Source organism: Protobothrops mucrosquamatus, unplaced genomic scaffold, assembly GCF_001527695.2.
Source record: "Protobothrops mucrosquamatus isolate PMUCROS unplaced genomic scaffold, P.Mucros_1.0 scaffold_149, whole genome shotgun sequence".
Taxonomy (NCBI): Eukaryota; Metazoa; Chordata; class Lepidosauria; order Squamata; family Viperidae; genus Protobothrops; species Protobothrops mucrosquamatus.
This window is the reverse complement of record NW_015386225.1, coordinates 1511549-1529737: the sequence shown is the minus strand read 5'-3', so window position 1 is coordinate 1529737 and position 18189 is coordinate 1511549. Positions and strand designations below refer to the sequence as shown.

At 34.7% G+C, this 18189-nt stretch overlaps 1 protein-coding gene across 1 annotated transcript in view; it reads right to left on the bottom strand.

Moving 5' to 3' along the window:
• The window catches only part of ITSN1 (intersectin 1), a 56250-nt gene extending 38673 nt beyond the window's left edge, over positions 1-17577 (bottom strand). Inside the window, exons 1-9 of the mRNA XM_029284801.1 lie at positions 17525-17577; positions 16767-16859; positions 14559-14622; positions 10638-10798; positions 9388-9567; positions 7540-7633; positions 3737-3837; positions 1632-1695; positions 1368-1505 (exon numbers count right to left, since the gene is read on the bottom strand). Coding sequence (XP_029140634.1) covers positions 1368-1505; positions 1632-1695; positions 3737-3837; positions 7540-7633; positions 9388-9567; positions 10638-10798; positions 14559-14622; positions 16767-16859; positions 17525-17552 — 923 coding nt within the window. The 5' untranslated portion in view covers positions 17553-17577. The remainder of the gene's footprint in view (positions 1-1367; positions 1506-1631; positions 1696-3736; positions 3838-7539; positions 7634-9387; positions 9568-10637; positions 10799-14558; positions 14623-16766; positions 16860-17524) is intronic.
• Between the last annotated feature and the right edge of the window lie 612 nt (positions 17578-18189).

Here is an 18189-nt window from a genome sequence, read left to right as displayed (position 1 = left end):
GCCTAAGGGGTATTTTAAATTTGGTTTTTAAATAATTTTAAAATAAAAGAAAGGCCTATATTAATATTTTATTTTAACCACATTTTAAATTTGTATATTGTATTGTTATTCTGTTTTAAACTGGCTGTAAGCCGCCCTGAGTCCACTAGGAGAAGGGCGGGGTATAAATGCGATTAATAAATAAATAAATAAATAAAATTTGTTCAGATGCTAGATTTATTGATCAGCAGATTGTTTGGACTCTTCAGTCAAGATTCAAATCCAGGTACAGGACAAAGACAGCATCAGTCACTCTCATTAATGAACTCATTAATGAACTCCGTTTGGTCCAAATGAGGGTACTTCAATTTAATAATTTATTTGACAACTACATGAAATCTTAAACAGGTTTAAACTTAACAGTAAGACAGAGCTATTGTTTGAAACTGGGGTTCCTCTATGGCTGTTTTGCCTTTGTAAGGGATTCCACTGCTCTTGAAGGAGCAGGTCCAAAATCTGAGGGTCCTTTTGGACTCACAGCTTTTGCTGGATTAGCAGATGGAGGTGGTAGTGGAGGGGGGGTGTCTTTGCCCAGCTTCAGCCTTGTGTGTTAGTTGCCACTTCACTTGGGTCATGAGGGGCCTGACTGCAGTGGCCCACGACCTCATCAGTACCTGATTTAACTATTATAACAAGCTTTACCTAGGGCTTCCTTTAAAAACCACTCAAAAGCTTCAGTTAACATAAAGTCAGTGGCCTGTATTCTAAAAAATGTTCACCAGTAGACATACATTACACCGACCTTGTGAGCCCTGCAATGGATTATTAGTTTCTGGATGCAATTTAGCATGCTGGCTTTAACCCATAAAGCCCTTTATGGCTTGCTGGCTTGTTTGCTTATTTCAAAGACTTATATGGCTGCCCATCTTGTAAAAAGGTTGGGTAGTTTGGTATCAGTTTATCTGTAGTACCACATCTCCCCATTAGAGTCAGCCTGATTGTGCTGGATTTACTGGTCAGGGGACCAAAACCCATAATCATTATTCTTCCATGATGGGGCTGAGTCTCTTGAATAGCTTTCCATTGGAGGTTAGTTTGTCCCCAACCTTATCTGCCTTCTGGAAAAAGTAGAAAAACTAGAGCTTTTCTTCAGGATTTTTTTTTGGGTGGTGGTGGTGGTGTCCCCAGGTGACTGTTTATGATTACAGCATAATATAAATTTGATTAATAAATTTAGAAAAAAGAAAAAGTCACCTCTCTAAATTAGAAGAAATGACAGCTTGGACATTATATTCCAAACATAATAAAGCTATCTAAAATGCAGCAATATCATGACTAGAATTCGAAAGACAAAATTCAGCATCAAAATGAAAAGCTGTAAATTTTACCTAAATGAAGGAGGAATATATTCTGGGGATAACACAGGTGGCAATGGCTGTCCTGACATAGCCATATCGATTAAATGCATAGCTAGAATAAACTCTTCGGCTGTCAGTTTTCCATCTTGATCAATATCTGAAAGATTCCTATTGAGGGGGGAAAAAAGGAATGTCTAACCTGAAGTTTATTGATAATTTAACTCTGAAATAAAGCAAACAAGTGAGATCTGAAAAACAAACTGATCATAAGCAATTTTATGAAAAAATATTTACCATATTGTAGCCAACTGAGCCTGTGGTAAACTTGACTGCATTAGGATAGTTCTTGCTTGTGGACCTAATAAATAAGAAACATGCCACAATGATACATTTTAATACAGAATTTTCAAAATGGTTGCCTTGATTTTTTTATTTATTCAAATTTAGTAGCTGCCTAAGTCCAGTGGACTATGATGAAATATTTATAGAACATATTCATAAACAATGCAGCCCTTTAGGAAAACATCTTTTCTATTCCAAAGAAATGTAAAAACAATTCTTAATAACTACTTTTCCAAAGATAATCAACATGTTTTAATGGCAAAGGGAAATGTTTCTAATCAATGGAACGATTAGTTCTACAGCTTTGTATATTACATTTTATGTATGTATACACAGAGATATTTCCATTAATAAAACTTGTTAGTTAAAAAAGGTGCTATTGTCTCATTTCTGCTGCTATATACTAATATGACTAACATTTCCATACCATGATCTTTTGCACAGGGCCTCAATAGAAAATACAGATTGTTCACAGGATAAAGGTGGTTCACATATCAAAATTAAAGCCATTTTAGAAAGGTACAGTCATAAATGAAACTCAAAAGTGAAGTGACAACTTCTCTAGATGTTTAGAAACAGATAGTCTTCAAATACTGCTTCATTCCTGAGCATCACATTCTGGATTAGTTAACTTTTTGAACATGTTTCAGAAGGCAATCTTTAATATGTTAAGAGTTACATACTTCATGTATACCGTATTTCTTTTTAAGAATATTGATGAAAGCTAAGTAATAAGAGACTTCCTTTATAGCTCAATTTCCACCAATAAGTTCAGTATTTATAACAGCAAAAAAATTAAAAGGGAAGTATATCATACTGCTTTTGTATATACAGCGTAGATTCACAGTCTACTCTGTTATGATTTGCCTTTGAACAAATGTTGTACCTTAGAAATGGGTAATGCAAAATACTTAATTTTATTTTATGTACGGTATATGTTGTACTGTTGAGATAGTATTGGCCTTAAAAATATTCCACCTAACAGTCACAATGAGAGAATGGAAGGAGGCAAAAATGCACATAAACTTGACAAAGCACTTGCAATAGTTAAAGAGCTCTCATCAGGTTAATATCGTGTTAGAACTGAATCTGTTCATCCAGTCTGGCCAATCCAGACTGGTCCTCAAGAAAAAGTCTGCCAAAAGTTCCCTTCTCTTTTGTTGCCTTCGAATATGGATATGACAGCAGACTGTCACTGTAATAGCCTCCACCTTATGGAATACATTCCCTTAAGGAATACTTTCCCCCTGGAAGTAGGTATAACAATTTGCAGCAATTCTAGAAACAGTTTAAAACCTATATACCATGCATTTTTGACCGTTATAGACTTACTATGGACATTTTATCTTTGTTTTATTTGGGGATTATTTTTGTTTATGATTATTTTTTGGTTTTGACTTTGTTTTTATGTCCTGATTATTTATGCTTTTAGGTTCTTTTTGCTAACATTGTATGCTGCTGAGTCTCCTTTAGAATTGTCATGGGATTGTGAATACTGTAACAAATAAATAAATAAATGCTTTTAAAACTGCGTTATTTCAAAAAAGGTATTGTAAAATGAGTTATGCTTGTATTTGACTAGAAAGCCATTACCACGAACTGCTCTATGGAAAAAAAACAATTCTAAAAGTGTGTTTATCTAATAATACTGACAGAGTTTTAATTTAAACTATTTATATTGGTTGCAGGCAGCTGTAAGAGGATTTTGGTCTGAAAGATTAAAGTTAAATAAATAAATAAAAAAGCTGAATCAAATCAAAGTTCCACATTGTGCAACATAGGTTTTCCAAAAGAGGCCAGATAGATGCTGGCTCACTTTTATTTCCCTAATAGCTAGCATTTAGAGACATAGCGCTTCTAAATCAGGAAATTCCCCTTCACCAATATAACTAATATATTATTGGCATGACTTTTTAACCACTGCATTACACAAATTTCAAAGTATTTAGCAGAATTAATCAAACCAAACATATTTTGAAACTAAATATACTTTAAATGTATTTTATTTAAACTGAATATAATTTTAAAAGTGTTCATTAATATGCATATTCTAATACCTGTTAAATGTCCACTCATTGTTTTATCATGACTATTGAATAGCTGCCTGTATTTTAGTCTTGATGACTGAGGAACAGCCCACTCTACTGCCGGAGATGCACTGGAAAGATAGAACAGAGACAATAAACCACAGCTCCAAGAATACTAAATTCTAGATTAGATTCTTTAAAAGTAACTTTCTCTTTGTTCTTTAACATTTTAATACCACTGAAGTTGGTCACTTAAGTTATCATTTTACATCTACCTTGGATCAATAGAACTTCTGCAAAGAGGGATTAGCACTGTGAAAATACCTTAAAAAAATCAGCATGCCTCTCACCAAGTTTTTAAAAGATACATTTTCATTTTCTATAATGTGGTTTTTCACAGTTCTTTTAGCATTAGGCCACAAATGTTTGTTGTAATGAACTTTTCCATTACCATAAAATTTTCCTTTAATATATATTCATACTTTTCTCTTTTTAACTTCTTGGATTTTTCTTCATAATTACCTTCTCCTGACCATTTTAAAGCGTCCATATGTTTCCAATATTACCAGTACAATACATGAACAGTATGTAGTTAAGATCACATCAATAAACATACTTGTCACTAAACCATTGTACTAGCAATCTGAAAGGTACTTGATGTGAAACACAGATTAAAAGCTTAAATGATAATGTCAAAAAGTAGGTCAACACTTTGAACTATGAGACCAGTTCAAGACTCAAACCATGACTTGTGCTTCCAAATGTGTATAAAAGTAATGCTTTCAACATTTCTTCTTATTCCTACTGCTTGGGATTATCCATTCCCAGTCTGTTATATTTTTAACATTCCAAGCAAAATAGATTTGAAAGAGACCATTTTAGACTATCAAATCAATCCCTCCTCTCCTTAGTGCAGTGGTTCTCAACCTTTTTAATGCCGCGACCCCAACCGGTCATAAGTCGAGGACTAAACCGGTCGTAAGCCGAGGACTAAGATGGTCATAAGTCAAGGACTACCCAATCGGTCATAAGTCGGGGACTTTCCCTACCTGGGAGCGCCGCGCATGCGTGGTTCCACCCCCTGCGCTGGCCGAGGCGTAGCTGGCAAGCGGCAGAGACGAAGCAGGCCGACCACCAGCTGGTCCAGCCCAAGGGAGGTAAGGCACCCGCCGGAAAAGGGGAAAAATGGTGGACAAAAAAAATTGTGGACAAAAAAAATGGCGGACAGCCTTGCTTGGCGACCCCCGTGAAATGGTCGATCGACCCCAAATGGGGTCCCGACCCACAGGTTGAGAACCACTGCCTTAGTGCCATAATTTAAATAAAAACTTCCTGGTCAGTTGGCTATCTAAACTTCCACAATGATAACTGATTTTACTGCTTAAAAGTTTTTTTTTCTCATATTCAATTGGAATCTTTCCACCTGTGATTTTAATTCAACTGAAGAGGTCCAACATGTTTCTCTTTAGTTTTATCAAGCTTAATATAATCATTTCCTTTAATTTCTTTTCATAGGATTTAGTTTCTAATCCCTGGATATCTTTATGGAAGTTTTTTTTAATGTGTTTTAGTTTATTCCGAATCTTTTCTAAAATGTGGTGCCCAAAGCTGGATTTCAAGGTAAAGTCTTACCAAAACACACTATACAATTATTTCATTGTTCAAAATAATGAATTTCTATCCCATTTGTGCCGACTACAAGCACGATGCGGAACTGTCATGTAAGCCTGAGTTTCATTAGTTTTCCAAAATCTTTCACTTTGATCCATATTTCTTGTTGTTTAACTGAGTTGATTTCTAGCAGTTTGTAGTTTACTCTAAAGTAAGCTATAATTAAAAAATAAGATAAAAACAAATCTTGTCAAACTGATTCCAACAAATTCAAGCTGAATTTTAGTAACAATTTTAAATGTTTAAGATTAATGCCTTTATGATTCCAAGGACTGATATCATACTAAATAATCTATAGCTCTTTGTATATTTATTGTATACCCTGATCACATTGCATTTCTTGCAGGAGTGCATTTTTCTTTGTGTTTTTATAAAGCACAATTGCATCTATTTTTTACTACTTAAGAATTTATCAGCCCTATATTCCATTCTATGGTAGCTTTTTAGTCCCTTTGACATTCAGAGACAGTTTAATTGGCAAGATTAACTCAAAACTCTTGTTAGCACTCCGTTTTCTTGCTCAGTGAGCTTGCTCTCTTGAACCTAGCTGCCTTTTATTCCTCTTACAGTCTCTATTTTCTCAGCAGGGAACAGTTATTCAGTCACCCATATTAGGCAAGCAGCAAGTCACAGGAAAGAAAAAAAAATTACATCTTACAGCTGAACATGCAAACTCTAATAGCACACAGCCTCTGGTTACTCTCCTTTTTCCCTGCTTGTTTTCTCTCTTGGTTCTTATGCAGATGAAGATACTGATACTGAGAGATAGCTAAAACAGAGCTAGTCCCATTAATCTTAGACAACTTTAGATTCTTGGCAGAAGATTAATTGCTATGTTCTATACAGAGGCCTCCCAACATACTCTATGAATACTAGCATTGCTACCCTACTGAGAGGCTTCATTGAAACAAATGTTAAAATAGATGCCCATGTTGATCTCCAAAATAAGACTGTATATGAATAGGAATTACTAACACCATTCAAAATACGTCTGAATCAATGTATCTCAGAATTTAAATTACCCAAATTTAATAAAATATGACATATTACCATTTGCAACTCACATCTTTATTCTTAACTGTTTAAATTTCTTTATACTGAAGTTCATTTGTTTGGCAAAATGGAGTTTGTTTTATCCTATGCCAGCAGCTCAAGTGTCCCCAAAAGTTCTTGGATTGCAATTCAAAGCCTTCTCATCAATTTGATGTGCATCACATTTAAAGGAATCTGCTTAGGAAAAGCTGGCCTATAAAATTTTGATAGTGAATCTTAAGGAAGAAAAGGAGTCCCTGCAGATTTTACTCTGCTAGTTGTAACGGACTACAGGGAATGGCACTCATCTCTGTTTCAAGGGCCATTAAGCGACTGCTGTCCGAAGACGTTTCCGTGATCATGAGGCCACAAAAAATATAAATATTCTCCAGAATTCAAATTTATTATCATTTATGAGTACACCAATTTTGTTCAATTATAAGCAATATATTCTGGTCAATATTGCAACAAAATTGCAATTGCAATAATTAAGAAAACTTCTCTCCTAAATAACAATGCTTTTTTATAAAATTATGCTTTAAGACAAAACATGGCAATAAACCAGCTAAATATATATTAATGAATATCTGTGAAATACTATACATGATGGAATAAAATGGAGAATTTCAGTGTCAAAAACAGATGTAGAGGAAGGAGAAAATTGCATCCAAACACAGGCATAATCAAAATAAATGGAGAACTTATTACATGGTAACAAGAATAGTTAGCAGTGTAAATCACATCTAGCTAATTACTTTTCCAGATAAGTCCAAATCTTATTATTTATACAAAACTTTAATCTATGACTATCTTTTCATAACAAAACAGATGTACAATATAAAGTATATTAAAGACTATATATAATTATTCTTCTACACAATTCTAATCAGTGATCATAATAAAAATTCTATTCTATTCTACACAAACAAGCTTTTCAACAGAATGAATTCTTTAATTTCAGATTTTTGAAATGCCCTATTATATGCAAAGAGTTTATTCCTGATATCACTTATTTACAAGCAGTCTTCTTAAATTTAGTGAAAATATTGGTATCTGAGTATCTGCAGGACTGACATTTTTGACAAAGCTGCCAAAGTATCGATACTTCAGAACAAAACAGTCTTACTTACCCAGCCACATCAAATGATTGTGCTTTTTGCAGCTTTGCATTTAGTTGGGATCCTCCACCAGATCTACTGAAGGAGGAACTCTTTGGCAATGTTGCTGAAACATAACAATTATGTTTTAAATTTGATGAAATTAAATGATTAATATTCAAATTATTTTACCTTAAATTGCAATTATCAAACATACTTTTTAATGTACAGATTACAGTACTGCTTATAACATTGTACTTTTTTAAAAGTACAAAGGATCATAACAATTAATATTAAATCATATATTAACCAATTAAACAAAATATGAATTGATAACAGATCTCTTAGTTAATTAAAGAATCTGAGTACAAAATGTAACACGTTTCCTCAAAAGCAAAATAAAACCTACCCTGAAAATAAGCCCTAGCTTGATTTGGGGAGTGGGCCTAATATAAGCCCTACCCCGAAAACAAGCCCTAGTTTTGGGGCAAGGCACACGCCTAAAAATCAAGTTAGGGTGGGATGGGGGGGTGGAGCTGCCCCCACACACTGCACTCCCTTTCCTTACCGGTAGGACCACCGCAAGCAAGCCTCCTACGCCCCGACACTTGTTGCACTGCATGGCTCATCGCACAGTTGCCGCTCCTTGCAGCAGGAGGTCGCACAGCACATCAGGCTGTTGCTGTTCCTCCCAAAGCGCCGTGCAGCATCCTGCCACTACCGGTGGCATTGACGGGAAGCATCATGCAGCCTCCTGCAAATGGCCTGAAGCACTGCACCGCTTGCTGCTACGACCAGCAGCAGGCGGCCCGAAGCACCATGTGATCTCCTGCCATGACCGGTGGCACTGGCACAATGCACCAGGTGGCATCCGGCCGCACGTGGCAGCAAGCGGCCGCTGAAGTCAAGCAGCAGCGTGACAGGTGTTGGGGCGTGGGAGGCCTGGCTGCGGCAGTCCTAAGGTAAGGCATCCCCTGAAAATAAGACCTAGTGCCTCTTTGTGAGGCAAAATAAATATAAGACCGGGTATTAAACAAGGGTTAGAGTTGTCTGACATTGATCGTGATATCCACAGCAAACCACGATGCCAAAATTATTTCATTTGCACTGTGATGTCATCACACAAATGCCATTATGTATTTGCAATCTTGATACCTGATACAATTACTTAAGCTGCAGCATTTGCATGATTTCATAATGGACAATTCATTGTTTCCTATTCATACCTCCCTAGGGCATGGATATGGTCCACATTGTTGCTGTATCTATTTAATAAAGGTATTTTATTTTCTGTGGGTTGTGTACAGTACAATAAAATTGTTTATACACAACTAATTCCCTATGTATTCCTTTCATGTAATTACATATTTCTTGAATAGTTTTCTGCCAAGACTTAAGAAAGACCTGGAATATATAACCAGTATATTGCAGTAAAAGGAGAAACCGATCCCACACTGTATTAAGCTACAATTCATTTAGCCAGTTTATAGAATGAAAGCCAACTAGATTTTACAGCATTATGTGCCAAAAGCAAACAAACCAAATTTTGGTTTAGTACAATGTGGAAACTAAACCACTAAATAGATATTATTTATAAAAGTGGCAGACAATTTAGGCCAAGCAATACTTCAGAAAGATAACAATCTCATGTCTAATATTAGATTTGCTTAAATATGTAAATATATGCACTTGCCTTTATAATATTTTATAAGAAAATAATGTATTATAAGTTTAACAGATAACTTAATGTTCAGAATAGAATTACACTGATGTCATACATAAATATGTGATTTCATTTTAAAACACAAATTATTTTTCTTTTAAATATAAAATAGAATATGTATAATCTCTGGAAACCTAAACGTTGGTAATTCAGCGTACCGGGATGACCATAAGCTGGTAGAGGTTGGATAACAGCTGGTGCTCCATTAGCAACAGGAGGCACAGCTGCTGTAGGAACAGAAGATACTAAAGGTGGAGACATTCCTACAACTGGTATGGATGTCATTGGCCCTGGTGCAACAGCTGAAAGAGGTGGTATACTGGAGAGACCGCTTATTCCTGTAAGAGAAGTTTTCACAATTACCATCATTGGCAAGCTACGAAGACTTTTATTTCAATGATCTACATGAATAATCCTTGAATAAGTATAGGTCTAAAATTGGAAAAAATGTTCCAATTCTGGAATAAATCAGACCAAGAAAGATTTTCCAAAAGAGCAAAATTTGAAATTATGTTTCTCCATAGGGAAAGAGAATTTGAAAAATGATCTCTTGGCTCCTTTGTTTTTCCAAGTTGGGATCACAAAAGTAGATCAAGGGGGTTATTTTTTAAAAGGTTTAAAATATTTTAACATTTCCCTTAACAATGAAAAATGCAATCAAAATGGCAAAAATGCCCATTGAATCAAATGATTTTGCATTTACAATTATATGGTTCACTTAACTGTGCCTCACTTAATCATCATAAAAGTGGTTGTAAAATCAAGTCTGATATGTGGTGCCTCAACTTACAATCATGACATACAGCCATAATTCCAGTCCCAATCCCAATTGTGGTGGCACAGTGCTTAGAATTCAGTATTGCAGGCTAATTCTGCTGACTGCCAGCAGTTCGATTCTCACCAGCCTTCCAGCCTTCCGAGGTCACTAAAATGAGGACCCAGATTGCTGGGGGCAATATGCTGACTCTGTAACCACTTAGAGAGGGATGTAAAGCACTGTGAACCAGTATATAAATCTGTGAAATGGTAATTTCTGGATTTGAGGACTGAAAAGGATTCCAAAAGGATCTGAAGGGATTATTGTAATGTTAAAGGGGGAAAGGGATAATGAGTTTGTAACTGCTGTAAAGAAAGACAGAAGATACTTCATTTATTATTTTTCTTTAACTGCGTTGTTTTCTGTATTTTTTCTTTTTCTTCCTAAATTTCTGTATTTGTCTTTTATTCGGATAATAACTCTTAACGAAAATTAAAACTGCTAACAATAGATATTTATATCATAAGTGAAAATCTGTATCATGTTTGTTACAATTGTATTAAAGTGATCTCTGAATAGAATGACAGTATGTAGACAATATGAAATCTACAAAGTACTTCAGAAAGATGATGTAATATAAAATATTCTTACCAAATCCTGGGGTAGTCGAAATAGCAATGGGAGGCTGCTTCATAATAGGAGGTAATGCAGAAGGGAGCTGATAACCTTGTAGCTTTAGTTTAATAAGTTTCATAGCTATAGAAAATTCCAGTTGGTCCATTCTCCCATCATTGTTCATATCTGCCAGAGCCCTGAAATGATCAGCATTTTAAAAAAGAATCTTGCAAATTCATCCAAAAGCAAACAAAAGTTATATTACAGTGCCAACATTTTCTCATGTTATCTTTTTATCCTAAGGTAGTCATTGGTCCACACAGTCCAGTATTATATATTGTGATAGCATCAGTTTTCAAAGAGTGATTTTAAAGTTCTAGAACAGGGCTGGACAAGATGCAGTCTACCAAACAGCCCTGTGTGACCAACAAGCATTTTTTTAAAAAAACTTAAGTCTGCCACCACTAAAAATTACCACCACTGTCATGTAAATCATACTGCCAAGCATTTCCAACACCTCTAGGCTTCACAGACATTGCCAACTCCATATTGTTTTGCTGTTCCTGGATGCCTAACAGCATGACAGCTATTCTTTAGTGGCTTGTGATTATTTCTAAGGTATTAATCTGGTTCTTTCCTCTCTAAGAGATATGCAAGCTCGCTCTAGAATATTTTTCCTCTGCCCAAGACTTTTTAAACCAGCTTTTCTTTAACATAATAATCTCCAGATGTATTAGATTTCAACTTAATATTACTATGAACTTTGAATGTTAAAAAGGTAATACTAGAGATTTTCCAGGTTAATACACATCCTAAATGAAACGAATGGTTTCAAATAAATTGTAATACACGGTTTATGCTAATGTGATATAGAACAGAGCCAATTACTTTCTTGCATTATTTTCATACATTACTCCTGTCATTAACATTTTTGCCAGTTAGTAACCAACAGAAAGCAACTGGTGATGTTTTTCTTCTTATTAGACAGACATACTCCAAATTCCTTTACCAGGAACTGAACCAAAATTAAATCTAAAGTTCATCTTAATGAATTAATGTAAAATTAATTGGTGTTTTAAAACTATTCATAGCACTAAAATTAATATCACTTTGCAAATTACTGATACAGAATGAAATTATTTAAAATAATATTTTTTCTACTTCTACTTGAAACTAACAAGAACTGAATCAGAGCCACAAGGCAGAGTTATCAAGCATTAAATTTCATTGCAAAAGAAAGGATGAAAATAGTTCAAACTGTGCTGGCTCTTTCTTTTTAAGAGGACACCTATAGTGCATTCAGAAAGTATGAAGGGCCTTAGTAGGAGAGGTGACCAAGAACCCGATGGTCACTCTGACTGAGCTCCAGAGATCCTCTGTGGAGATGGGACAGAGTTCCAGAAGGACAACCATCACTGCAGCCCTCCACCGATCTGGGCTTTATGGCAGAGTGGCTAGACGGAAGCCTCTCCTCAGTGCAAAACACAGAAAACCCTCTTGGAGTTTGCAACAAAGCACCTGAAGGACTTTTAGACCGTGAGGAACAGGATTCAGTGGTCTATTGAAACCAAGCTTGAACTGTTTGGCCTCAATTCTAAACGTTATGTCTGGAGGAAACCGGGCACCGCTTATCACCTGCCCAATATCATCCCAACAGTTAAGCTTGGTGGTGTCAGCATCATGCTGTGGAGGTGTTTTTCAGCAGCAGGGACTGGGAGACTGGTCATGGTTGAGGGAAAGCTGAATAGAGCAAAGTACAGGGATATCCTCAATGAACACCTGTTCCACAGCGCTCATACTAGGCAGAAGGTTCACTATGCAACATGACAACGGTCCTAAGCACACAGCCAAGATGACACAGGAGTGGCTTAGGGACAACTCTGTGAATGTCCTAGAGTGGCCCAGCCAGAGCCCTGAATTGAACTCTATTGAACATCTCTGAAGGGACCTGAAAATTGCTGTCTACCTATGGCTACCATCCTACCTGACTGAGCTTGAGAGGATTTGCAAGAAAGAATGGCAGAAAACCCCCCACTCTAGGTGTGCAAAGTTTGTCGCATCATATCCAAAAAGATTTGAGGCTGTAATTGCTGCCAAAGGTGCTTCAACAAAGTACTGAGTTTGAATACTTATGCCAATGTGATATTTCAGTTGTTGTTTTAAACATTTCTAGAATTCTGTTTTCCCTTTGTCACTATGGGGTACTGAGTAATAGATTAATGATAAAAAAAAAATGAATTTCAAAAACTGTAGAATCAGCCTGTAGCCTGAAAAAAGTGAAGGGGGTCCGAATAGTTTCTGAATGCACTGTATTAAACAACCCACAGTAAGCAACTTTAAAGGAAGTCTGTTTTATCACCTTATACGCTCAAAACATTCTCAAAATTGAACTGGACTGTGGCTGTAACAGGAAGTATGGAAATAATTACTCTGACAGTGCTAAAATATTTATCTCTTTCACATAGGAAAATGTTATCACTTTCACAGAAATGCTAAGGTTGTATTTACAAAAGGAACAGTATAAACTGCCTATTAAAATTTTTCCCTTTCCTTCTCTATCAATTTTTAAGGTAACTAAGTTGTATACAAAAGCAACAGCCACAGTTAATCCAGTAACAATAACTGAATACTATAATAAAAAAACTTAGCTATAGCCTAAAAATAGATGCCTAATTCTACACTTGAAATACATAATATTGCATAGTGTTACATAGTATTTTATAACAATTGATAAAAATGAAGTTGAAATATCTACAAAATACTACATAGTATTTTCATCTTCTAGTTCTCTATTTCACCTCTAGTAATTCTATCTATAGTATCAAGACTAATCAAACTGATCAAATTAATCAAAATCCTAAAGAACATAGTTTTCAGAAAATATATTGGAACAGTATGGCTATTTAAATTTAGTTACTATTTCGAAAACCATTTGAGTTTCATTTCATTATAAACCTTAACCTTTATAATAAATTGTCTTAGCTACTAGAAATTGTTTAAAAGGCTAGTATTTTACCATTGATAGGTTTTTCAAAGCTCAAGAAAATTTAAATATCCAGTTACATATTCTAAAATATTATAAGATGCAAATAAAAATATTACCATCCTTTATATCAAAATTATACCAGAATACACAGGATGAAATTAAATCCTTATATAACAAAGGATTCTTAAATGTTCTTAGTAACTTTTTTAACGAATTAGAATATACATTATATATAATCACATAAACATTCTAACTAGAGGCTATTAAGTAACATCCTATTATTTCAGTATCTAATTATTCACTCTAGACAATGAGAAAACTCATTCTATCTGCTAAATTTATTTCCAATCTTAGAATCAAACATTATTTATATTTGTTTATTCTGATAATTCAGATACCTAATGAAAGAAGATAGCTACAGAAAGATTAATTTGCTAATGTACTGGACTGACATTTTTATATTTCCCTTAATTCTTTAGAAAAAAATGTTTCACAAAAACAATATTTATCAAAAATATTGTTCTAAGAACTCATACTATAAAGGAAATGCCTCCTTCAAATTAGGGCCATCTATTGGCAACTTCACTGACACATCCATGTAATTCTCCTCCAGGATATACTTTTCGCTTCCCATTTAAGCCTACAGCCTTTGTATTTCATAGTATATTATAGATAAAATTTATTTTATTCATTTTTAAAATATTTTTATCCTGTCTTTATTACTTCATGGGTAACTCAAGGTGGAAAACAAAGTATTTCTTCTCCTCCTATATTCCCCATAACATTCCCCCTGTGAGGTGGGTTGGTCTGAGAGAGAGTGATTGGCCCAAAGTCATCAGCTGGCTTTCATGCCTAAAGCGGGACTAGAACTCAATATTCTGGTTTCTAGGTGAAATTTTAAAACAGAATATCACTGTATCACCATAATTTAAATATTATCCCCCCCCCAAATGATGAAATATCAAACTTACCATATCTGTGCTAAAATTGGTTGAGGTAAACCAGACTGAAAAAAAAAATTCCTGGCTTGATCACCTACCAAAAAGAAATGTATTATTTCAAATGTAAACTTGTACAAATAGCAATAAAAAAGTACTAGTAAGGAACCGATGGTGTCTAATGCTATTGAACTATATTCATAAAACCTTTATCACCTATCCTGTTAGAGCATCTGAAATTAAAGTATAATTCCAAAGGAACCTGGAGCATCAAAAGTTCCTTTCCCCACAGTAAATAATTAATGCTGTTATTTTATCTTATTCAAAGAATATCAGTAATTCTTACAACAGCTATTGTGATAGGTCAGAATTATTCCTTCTACCATTAAATAATGTTTTCCATGTTCATTCTGGAACAGCTTTACTCATTCTTGAGCATGCCAGAAAACTCAATGTTACCAGTTTGCAAAACTACAAAAAAAATTATTTTGAAAAAGAAAGCAAGTGAAACTACCATGAAAATGGGATTTTTTTCTCTCCCAGTGGGTGGATTTGGGGAGGAGAATGAATAGTTCTAGAGATAATCAAATGAACTAAAAATAATTTTTAGGGAATGTTTTTCTAGAACGTAAAGTAGCAGATACCAAAAGAGCATAATAAAAAGATATAGTAGTTCATGAAGTCAATAGTTACTCTAAAACAGAGTCAGAACATTCTGCTGGCTCAGATTGAGAACAGATGTTCTGAAAACTCCCTAATAGTCCTGGATTATTACATTATCTCCATTTCTCCCTAACATTAGATATTTATAAGCACATTACATCATGAACACAAAGATTCCATTTAACTGTCAAAAACAGAACTACAATATTGACAATAGGGAGCCAGGATTTTCAATGACTGCACCTAAGCTTGGAATTTCTTCCAAAGGAGTTGTCTCATATTTTTGATAACAGTTTTCTGGACATTGTTAAAAATCTTCCTTTTTGAAGGCCACTTTCAATGTATTGTATAATACTGCCATTTTTGTCAAATTGCAGAATATTGTGAAAACATTTTATTTCTGTTGTGAGTTGTTCACTGCTATTTTTTTAGATTTTTATTTGTAACAATGCCACCAATAGCTCTAAATTTATTTCTTTTATGCATTAAATTTAGAGACGGCCCATTTCACTTATAGAGTGACATATTAGAGTCTCTAATATGGGGGTGCCAACACTTTAAACTTATTTCAAGTCTTTCAATTTTAGAACAAAATCTCCCATGTTCCAAATGTTTTGCTCTAAAATGTATGTATTTTTATTTATGTTAAATTTATTTGCTGCCTAGCTCGCCTGGGGCTACTCTAGGTGGCTTTTATTTCATATAGTTCAGTCATTCTGCCGTCTTATAATTTTTTTAAAATAAAATCTAAAACCATGCAAATTTGGAGTGCAGTAATTACGGTAATAAAAAAATATGCAGAGGTTTCATTGCTGTTGCTATCGTCTACATGTCAATTGGAAGAAAGGAGAGTCAAGTAACAATATACTGCTGTTTGCCAATAAGTAAGCTTTCTGGTATTTTTAAATTTTCTGGTATAATATATTGTCTCTTTCTATATTTTGGAGAGGGTCGTCCCTGTGTTTTGCTTTCTGTTTGAGGTAGGTTATCAAGTGAAAAATTATGGATTATGCACATGCAGTAAACATAGGGTTGTTACGCTGTTTGAGCTTTCAAGCTACATTATATGCGCTGTGAAAATAGGGTTTGAAAGAAGCTTCAAAACAATCATACAGAAATGTATCTCTGCTGTTCTCCAGCACAGGAGATGGAGAATCCACCAATGGGTTAGCTCTGTCTTCCTGCCCATTAGATCAAGTCAGCCAAACTTGCAACGCCTCTCCTGGGCTAGGACACACCCAGTCTTGGCAATAGTGAAGTGAATTTATTGCTATTATTTTTTTGCTGAACTCAGTGATATAGATTATTGGGGGGATGAGATAGGCAAAACACCAAAAAGTAGCAATAAATTTAGAACATAATTTCTTAAAATTTTAGTGATTCTTTTAAAATTACAACTCCAGATCATATTTTGAGCAGAATATTATCTTGTAGGCATGTATGCACTGTCTTCTACCTTACTATAACAATGAACTTTTGCAACACTACCAGTTTGGCTGTTGGACGGAGGCTTTAGGGAAACAAACATGTTACACGATACTATGGATGATCTTAAACAGAATGAATATTTGGCATTACCAGTGATAAATCCAGATATTGGTTTCAAACTGTGAAATTGCTGATCATGCTTCGCTCTCTCTTCCACAGTTATGGCCCAAATTTCCAAGCTGCCTAATTCATAACAAAGAAATTAAAAGAGGAAAAATAGGTATTATAAATAATGGTGTAGTTTCTTAAGGAGCTATGAAGAATTTAAACATTGTCAAACTCCTTTTAAACATCCACAAATTGAAAGGGGATTGAACAATGCCTTCCATCTCATGTTGAAGGAAGCAAAGCTCACTAATTAAGAAAAAGAAAATATTCACTATAATAATCTAAAGAGCAACAAAAATACAAGTTGAAGAATTGGAGTTCACATAAATGAAGTTGGCAGGTGATCAGTAGAAACCAGCCATGAATATATTTCTGATGATCAAATGCCTCTGCATTTTTAAAATCAGAGACAATAGAGAAAATGTTCTATTACTACTACTGTATGAATGGTGTTAAGAGGGAAGTAGCCAATTGACTTCTGACACAGCCCCCATCACCAATGCCATCCAATATGTTAATCTTTGGACTTCAAAATTATTTCTCTAGCTCTTGTTCGGGCTGCTTTTATCTCCAGCTATCCTGATGTCCTTTGTCTAAGCTGTTTTGCTAAGTTCTATAATTATTCTGAAGAATGAGATACATGACTTTTGGCTCTGCAAATCAGAGTACTTTTTCTAACACAAATGAAATAGTGTTTTCTCCCTTAAAAAGAAGTGTCACAGAAATAATTTAATGCTTACCTCCAAAAGGTGTTGGAAACTGAGCCATGATTCAGCTACTTTAAGTAGCTAATAGTGTCTGAAATAAATGCATGCATAAAAACATGGGATTACTAAAAATATGAAAATTTGAGACATATATACAGGAAGGAAGGAAGGAAGGAAGGAAGGAAGGAAGGAAGGAAGGAAGGAAGGAAGGAAGGAAGGAAGGAAGGAAGGAAGGAAGGAAGGAGGGAGGGATTCCATTCCATTCCTATCTTTTTAACAGCATTAAGTCTATCACAAAATATTGTTACAACTTTAGTCTAAAGAATTTACATTGTTGCTTATTTTAACAAATGTTGTCTTAGTACTTTAGATTATGATAAGCAAAGAAAATGAGACAGAAAAACAAATGGTATTAATTTAAAAAATGAGGCATATTTAATTGCAACGACAATATTTAATTTTATCTAACTGCACATCAGCACGCATGGACTTCTACAGCGCTTAAGCAGACCGATTCCCATTGAGGCTCCTCATCAACTTAATAGCTCTCTTCTGATCTTATTCTATTTTGTCATGTCCATTTTTAGACTATGGTACCCAGAATAGGATACAATATACCAAGTGAGGTCTCACAAAGAAAGAGCAGAAGGGAATAATTGTTTCCTGTGATCTGGATTTGATGTACATCACAAAATAAC